Source organism: Cyrtonyx montezumae, unplaced genomic scaffold (assembly GCF_038088225.1).
Source record: "Cyrtonyx montezumae isolate F1298 unplaced genomic scaffold, pur_monq_1.0 scaffold_8, whole genome shotgun sequence".
Lineage (NCBI taxonomy): Eukaryota > Metazoa > Chordata > Aves > Galliformes > Odontophoridae > Cyrtonyx > Cyrtonyx montezumae.
In genome coordinates, this window is record NW_027072089.1 from 13,303,604 (window position 1) to 13,312,265 (window position 8,662).

General features: G+C 43.3%; 1 protein-coding gene across 1 annotated transcript; it reads right to left on the bottom strand.

Annotated features, from left to right (window-relative positions):
* Window positions 1-4,997: 4,997 nt before the first annotated feature.
* UTP23 (UTP23 small subunit processome component) lies at window positions 4,998-8,282 on the bottom strand. Its single transcript, XM_065752561.1, has 3 exons — window positions 8,084-8,282; window positions 6,799-6,973; window positions 4,998-5,898 (listed from the first exon to the last, which is right to left on the bottom strand). Exons 1-3 carry the CDS (start codon window positions 8,269-8,271, stop codon window positions 5,521-5,523), a joined length of 741 nt encoding a protein of 246 aa, XP_065608633.1. The 5' UTR covers window positions 8,272-8,282; the 3' UTR covers window positions 4,998-5,520.
* Between the last annotated feature and the right edge of the window lie 380 nt (window positions 8,283-8,662).

Here is an 8,662-nt window from a genome sequence, read left to right on the forward strand (position 1 = left end):
TAAGTGGTGCTTCGTACAAAGGTCAAAGCCCCACTTTGGTTTTACTCTCTTCAGTGCAGAAACATGGCGGGCCTGCTTGGGTTCTGCCTGCATCCTAGTCACTGATTTTGGATTTCTTGTGCAAGTTTCTCTCTGGCTTAAACTCGACATCAATTGCATTGATCTTGTTTAGGACTGCGAGAGATCCGTCTTCTGCGTAACATAAAAAGGAAATACTGCAATTTTATAAGCATTCTGCTGATGATGCTGAAACCTCATATCATTCTTCTATATCCATGTTAATTAATAAAGAATATCTTGAGTAAACAAGCAGCTCCCATTCTGAAAATTCATTGTGGATACTGAGAAATGAGGTCTGTAAGTAGGACAGAAGTACAGTCACAACACTGGGAGGAATAATTCCACTCAGATAATCACCTAAATGCTAATGACACATCAGTTTTGAATGAAGACTTCTCTCTAACCATAGCATTAGTTCAGTAGTGAGTTGACATGCATGTGCTAGGAATGACTGTGTAACTCCTCATCCGTTATGTGGGCTTTCAGAATAGACAAGAGAAGGTATTTCTAACAAAACACATTCAAGTTGTACAACTCCTTACTGAGGAAAGTAATAGCAGCTAAATACTGACATGGTCTCAAGGAGAGGCTAGACACATTAGTGAAACAGAGGGCTATTGTGTGCTGTTAAAATACTTCACTGGGATAAGGAACTTGCTAATAAATTGCCAGAAAGTCAGAAAGTAGTTTGAGGAAGTACCTCAAAAGTGCTTTATCTATTTTCATCCTATCCCTGAGGAACAGTTTTTGGTCACTATTGGAGATGTGATGCTTGGCTCAACAGATTTTTGGGCTGTCCTGGACCGGGTATGCTCATAACCTTAGGAGCTGACAGATTGATTGAAGATGGAAAGAGGGAACCAGGAAATTTATGAAGCTGTTTTCTTTTATTATTTATTTATTTATTTTCCTGCAAGATTTGCCTGTCCAAATGAGTGAAAATTCACAAAGTAAAATGTTCCCACAACATTTCTTCGTGAAAGCTGGAAAGAGAAACCACTCCGAAGAGTCAAACCAGTAGCATCTTTGGTCTTTGTGATATGAAGATGGCAAAAAGATCACTGTGGGTCAACAAGAAGTCAAGACTGCAACAAAAAACTTTGAAATCCCCCATGAGTCCCTGGAAGATTAGAGTTAAAAACACATAACGCACTTTTGGTCATGATTTCCAGAGCCAGAGAGCCTCAGGGAATCCCAGGCTCCCACTGCAAGTACCCTTGGGAGCAGTGGTGGCACAGCTAAGGTTGCTTCTGGCCATAGGATGTGCCTGCTGGGCAGTGAGCCTCAGGCAGCCTCAGGCTGCATCTACAGACGGATTTGGATGCAAACCTGCCAGCGCTGCAGAGAGTAACTCAAAAACCAGGCAGGTTTTTGGGCCAGGCATGCTTGGCATGGGAAGATGTATGTTCTGTGGGAACTGCATCAGTGCAGGTCCTGTGGCACTGCTAGTCAGCCCAGCTCCCTGTTCTGAAGGTGCAGAAGCTGAGTCAGAAACGGCAATGGCATTTTCCTAAAGGAATTAAAAAGAATTTATAATTTGTTTCTGGTTTATTACTCTGCTCCCTACTCACAATGACAGCTAAGCCATTTGCAATTCATCTTTCACTAGTGACCAATCCTTTCCACAACTTCATACCCAGAAACACTCATGCAAATTTTCCTCTCTTCCTCGGTTTCTTTTAAACCCCAGTGACTAATCTGCTGTCTCTTCTCCCGTCTCCTGGCTCTGAGTTGTTAGCCTGGCCCTTGTTAGCAGCCTGCCTGTTTCCCCGTGCTGTGTGCATGGACCACAGCTGCATGCTCTCTCCCTCTCAGCTGCAGAGGAAGAAATCCGGCAGTGCAGCCCCTGGAGAGCGCAGCCTATTTCCTCCTTAACAAGCTGAAGCAACTTCTGCAAAATGACAGACTCCCTGGGCCGGCAGCTGAGTTCTCAGAGACAAATTTGGGACTCAGAGTGCACAGACATAATAACTACCAGAAATGCATCAGCCCTCCACCCCAGTTAGTCCACCCTCATCATCAGGCATAGTCTCTCTGCCATTCCCGGCTTTCTGGGTGCAAAAACCTCGCTTTCTGTCATTCTCTCTCCGTGCACTGCAATCTTTCTCTCTGAAATTGTAAATGATAACACCTGCAGGGGCTCTTGTTTGTTCATTCCCCATATCTCTGGCTGCTCACTGTGTGAGATATTACGCCCACGCGGAGGTATGAAATATGCTGCAGCTTGTTGGGAAACTTCTGTATGAAAGATGCAGGGAGTGTAAATAATGGTGGTGCTCTGACATTCTTCATCTTGTGTCTGACAGAACGTGTTCAGCAAACTACAGGAACACACTGAGGCTGATGGAGAACTCATTCACGCCTTATCAGTGCAGCTGAAAACAAACGAGCAGCACTGCTCCGGACATCCCATTTTCCTTTCAGCATCAGCACACATTCATTTTTCGAGTCATGCTATATTCATATTTACTTTAATGATTCATAAACGTCCCAGGTTCCAGAAGCTTCTAATTAACTCATCTGTTTAGTGTTGTTAACACGCTTAGGGAGTGATTTATTGTGCAATGCCAGATCTCACCAGCGTACAAATCCAGCCAATGGAATTGGCAGACAGCACAGGTAAATATCTTCTGCTGCTGGTAGATGAGGCTCTGTCCTAAACACAGTATTAATGCTCTGCAGGCCGTGGCTGAAGCATTATTTCTTCTTCTATTACTGCACACATGTAGCATACACTGTACTCAGCAACCCTGGTTATCTCTCCCTAAAAAAAGTAAGATTTAGTGAGGTACTGCACAGGATGGAGGTTATATAGTAGCCCTGTTGCAGAAAAGAGCACATCAATGAGCCCAAAGAAGTTTTCTCTCAAGCTCCTTTTCATTTACCTCTGGTTTTCTGTAGCTTGGAAAGCAAAGCCATTCTTTCCAACATACTGCAGCAAAATGATCCTAATCTTTATTAGAAAAGTCACCCTGGGGACCCTGCCTATACCAGAGATGTGGTCAGACCACCCCTTACTGCACACCAACAAGGGTGGGGGCCCCACACCATGGCTTAGGGCAGAACACAGAGCTGATTACAACAGATGGAAGCAGTCCAGCAGATCCCTTCACAGCAGTGGTTTACACTGCACTTACAGGGATCTGCATGGTTAATTGCTCAAAGGACCCCAGGACTGTGCCCGCTTGGACCAGCTGAGCTCCATCAGACTGCTGCAAGGGCCAGCCTGAACTACGAGTGCCTGAGGTGGCCCAGTCCCCACCAGCAGGGCTGGGTGCTCCGAGCTACCTTGAGCACAACTGTGTTCTGAATACAAACAAGCCTTTCAGTTTGGGCCTCGTGGAGCTGTTTTACTTGGAAACTCTTTTGTTAAACCAAATTTGCAAATGGTCCAATTGCTTCTGCTTGTTGCCTGGGCAGGAGCTGTCCTCCAAAACTGAGAGCTGTGTTATTTACTTCACTGATGGAGACCCGCTGACAAATTTTATAGCTTTTCTCCTAAGACCTCACTCCCTTTTCATGCCCGTTCTTCCCAACGGCAACATCATGACTCAGTCTGTGTTAACAGAACACTAAGGAAACACAGGCAAATATTTTCTTAAACTTCTTAAGGTAGAAGTCATTAGAGGACTGGTAAAGTTGTTATTTTCACAGTGATTATGTTAATTTTTTTGTCCGCTTATAGTCTTGTGTCTTGTGGTCCAACTGCACTGAAAGGGACTATTGTGGGTAGGAGTGCTGTACTTTCTGCCTATTTTTTTTTTAATAATACTGATAGTAAAGCTATTATTTTTAATTATTTTGCTCAGAATGAGATTCTGAAGTTGAACCATCTCTGATGTCAGCTCCAAGCCTCACTTACAGCAGTGCTTCCTGGAACTGGGTTTGGGAGAGGACAGAAATACAAGCAATAGGAGGAACAGGAAAAAACTACACGGTGCCCAAACAAGTGAAGGAAGGAATAGGACAACTCATAAAAGGTGGTATACATTATGGAAACACGCTGCATGAAGGAACTTCTACAGGTTAGTGGATTTCTTCTTGGCACTTTCTATTAGCAGTCACAGGAGGAACACCACCACAGTGAATGCGACTGCTTTTTAATTGCAACTTTCTTCTTGAATACAGCAACCTTCATTGCTGAATAATGCTGAATAGTACTATAGCCAAGACACTTTACAGATGGCAGTTAGAAAGATTATCATGATGGAAAGAGACAGTCAAAATAAAGGAAAATGCTCACCCCTGTCCTAGGCTCACAGCAAGAAACTCCAGAAGTGGGATCTCCAAAAAGAGATCCCCCCCCCAGGGGTGGTCAGCCCTTAAATGGGGTCTGGGAGAAGTGGAGCCAGACTCCACCCCTTCTGGTCACACAGGTGCGTTGCCTTCACCTGTGCTCCTGCAGCTGACTCAGTGCTCTCCTCAGGTGATCATCAGTGGTTCAGGCTGTGATCCAACAGCTCCCCTACAGTACCTTACATATGTAAGAATCTGTATAGATAATGCACAAGTGAGAAACACTATGCAAACATGTGATGCGTATGTTGAAAGACTGCTTAAAAGCACTGCTTAGGCTCATGTGGGTGATGAAATGAAAGTTTTCATTTTAAGAATAACATCTCAGTCATGTAGAAAAGCCTGGAGAGAAGTTTCATTGCCAAGAGATGACTGGCATCAATGTAACATTTTACCCATGCTACAATATGTATCACCTCTGTACTATGTCATCTCCCTAACACACTCAAGGTCAGATACTAGAAATATTTTGGCAGCACCTTTCTCCAGCCCAATGCTGTTCTATGGCATATGTCGGAGGGCTCTCTCTCAGGACTCCTCCACAGCAGTGCTAAGCTGTGATGCCATTAGGTGTGAGTTGGCACATCAGTTCTGCATTTCTTAATTTGTAGTCTTCTGACTTAAAATGGGAGAATACAATAGAACTAAAGATGTCACTAGCATACATCAGGCATTTCAACGAAATCACATGCCCTGTGATCTCCATAATAAAGATCACAGACAGACGCAGCACTTCATAGGGAGCTTATACAGTGATTCAGGCTGGGAGTGGCTAGTTGAGGTCACCAAGTAACTTTGCAAAGTTATCTTGTATAAAAGCAGCCCTGCAAACAAACCATACAAGTAAACAGCCTACCAAAAACCCATACAAAGCCCAAGAAATGTCTAAGAATTGTTAATGATCACCTGAACACTGGCAGGAATCAAAATGCTGAAGAGAATAATGAAGTATGAGGGCTCCTAAATAGTTTGTTGCACACCCCATTTCTAAACAACAGAACAAATTATTATGACAGTAACCTGCAAAAGTTGAAAATGCAATAACAAGCAGTACCACCTCATAAAAATAAGTTTTAATATAAGCAACTTAATTTCAGTTCTCGCAAAGTGACCTTGTTTTTTGCAGAGATCAAACAATGTCCTGCACTGCTCATAAAGATGGGCTTATTCTTTCCCATTCTTCTGCAGTGACTGCACAGCTTCTGTTTTCACCCTAATTCGCTTTCTTCTTCTTTTCTTTTTTTCTGCAGGTTTCTGGCTCTCCTGTGTTTTCTTCTTCTTTTTCAGACAGCTGAGAGGATTGGGGCCACCTGCCCTTTTACGTTTTCTTCTCTTTTCACCTTCTTGCTTTGTTAGTCCTTCTCTTTCTTTAAGTTGTACGATGCTTTGTTTCTGGTGCTCTGGAACAAGCTGACTCGTCTGCAATGTTTGAACAAGTGCCAAAGATTTAGGAGAAGGTTTGTCTAGCACCATAGTGTTCTGAATAATAAAGAGGAGAGGAACGCCAGCCTTCTTTTTCACTTTGTTTGCTAAATCCTGGTCCTGTAAAATTAAATACTTCAGTCAATATTTTGGGATTAAACAGCATTTGCAATTCAAATGCACCTACTTCTAATACAAAACTATAAAGATAAATTACATAATGAAAAAAGATAAGAAACTTAATCTAGTAGATATACCTGGCAGTCTTTCAGAGCAATTTAAATTTAAATTTTTCCCCCTCTGATTGGCTGTACCTCACTGGAAAATGTATTGTTTCCTTTTTATCATGCACATGTAAGCCTACGTGGATTCTTTTGAGAAGTAACAGTTCATTCTGTAACAAGATATTTAAAACTGCTTGTATCTATTGTAGGCCACTGAATATCACAGAATTGTAGGGATTGCAAAGGACCTCTGGAGAACATCTTGTTCAACCCCGCTGCCAAATATACTGTATAAGTTACACCTGCAGTCCCAAGCATAGGCCTAAAGGAAGAAGAACCTTGCCTTCCTCATTTGTACACAAATTCTACATTCTTTAGTTACTAAAAAGAAGACAAACAAAAAAATCACTTTAAACTGCATTTCTATAGTGTTTAGTACTCTAATCTCACTTTTCAGACTACCATGCACAGCAGTATGGAGCAGATGCAGACAGAAGCAATCTGCAAACTGACATCCATCATTCTTTTTCTTACACATTACTAGGTAGTCGGTATATTTTCTCCATTTCCTACTATAGGAAGCAATGTGCCTCTTGGGTATAACAAACAAGTTGTTCAAACAAAGCACAAGACTCCTGTTTTATAATTAGCAATTACATTTTAGAGCGAAGAAGGCTTTACAAGACTAATTTCCACATACTAGAAACAAATCTCATCATCAAAACTTCACTGCCCTTAGGCGTCAAAGGATCACATCGATTGAAATGGAGATGGCACCTCCCATGAGCATTTTTACCTGAGTAGCAACAAAGAAGTGATGAGGGTTGCCTTCCTCAACCATGGAAAGTAAGCAGGCCGAACCACTCACGGGATCCTTGTGGTGAGAACAGCTTCGAACTTGAAAACTTTGGGCAATTAATTTTGCCCCATACAGTGCTTTCCCCAACGATTCCAGTTCTTTCAGAATGCACCTAAAACCCAAGAGTAACAGCAACTTCTGAACAATGAGACAGCCACATTTTTTACAATAGCAGATGGTTGACATTACGAATTATCATGCCTGAGTTAATGAGGAATGAACAATGCCACTTGTTCAGGCTCTGTGAGCTGTAAATGGCACCCAGTAATCTGAAAGGAGTAACCAACCCAAACGCTTCAGCGACACTTCCTCAGTTCCAAATAAGATTAACCAGTAGCAAAAGTTACATTAAATGGATTTTAAAACATCTTATATCAATAGCAATGCTAAGTCCTTATTTTTATGCACATGAACTACTACCTAACAAATAAAATTACTTGAATTAGCATAAATTGATTGAACACTACATGCAAGTTAAACCCTGCATTAGTATCCATCACCTTGTTTCAGACTTACATTAGAAGCCAAATAACTCAAGCAAAAGGAAATTCTCCAAATTATTAAAAATTTGGGATTCTAGGATTCTCCAACTTTCCAATCAGACAACAAAACACAAAGCTGAAGTCCTTCACTTAGCACAGCTGACACGGGCACAGGATGATGTAGCAGTGCACAATGAAGCTGTCTTGGATCATAACTGGGTAAAATTCAGGAGAGAGCAGGCAATGAAACACAGCTTATGTTGTCCACTGAGTTTTTTCCTGCTACAAGAGTAAAGAGCTAAGAATGTATGGCCTTGACACGTAGCTTCAAGGATACGGTACTGCGGCAATTCATCACCTCTGGGTGTGACCAAACACTCTGGATCTTTTACTTAATTATCATCTGAGAAATAACCCTAAGGTGCTCAACAAAACTATTAATCTCTCTAGATAATAAAGTTCAGCCTATGCAGAGAGTCCTTATGGAGACTTGAGCCTGTTCTTTTTATTTTGTTCTTTTTTTTTTTTCAGACCAGAGAGCAACAGCATTTCCTTGGGAAAGCCCTGGCCATGCCACAAAGGCGATTCCTCACCAACTCAGCGTGCTGACAGCAGAAAAATGAGTCTGTCCAGCCTCCCTGCGTCAAAACACCACGCACACAGACGCACGCACACAGCCCCCACCTCCCCTCCACCCAAACACGGAGGGGCCGAGCAGGCGCTCTGCGCACGCGCAGTACCGTGTGATGCAGAGCTGCGCGGCGCCGCCCAGGTATCCGGGCAGCTGCTCGCGGATCTGGATCTTGTTGCGGAGCGCGGCGTGGCAGAACGTGCCGTCCACCAGCACCTGGAAGGGCTCGCGGAACTGGAAGTTGTGCTTGTAGAAGCCCATGTTCTTCTTGGCGTGCTTCTGCCGCGTGATCTTCATGGCGGCGCCGCCGGAAGCCGTGCGCGGTGCGGCGCGGAGGGGCGGGGCGTGCCGCGCTCCCGCCCCCACGAGGGGGGACCGTGCTTCTTTTTTCGCCCTATTTTTTTTTTTTCCTTTTTTTCTCTCCCCCATTTTTTAATCCTTCCCCCCCCCCCCCCTTTTATTATTATTATTATTTTTTTCCCTTTCATTTGCTGCCCCAACGACAGGCTGGTCCCGAGCCTGTGCGATGGGAAAACTGAACTTCATTCGCACATTTTGGGCAGGCAAAAGGGATGGAGTTTCTTAGCACCACCAAAATGATAAATAGAGACGCCCGACTCTGTGCAGGTATGGCAGGAGACATCTTAATGTCAACAGGGACAACTGAATTGCAAAGAAAACGTGTTAG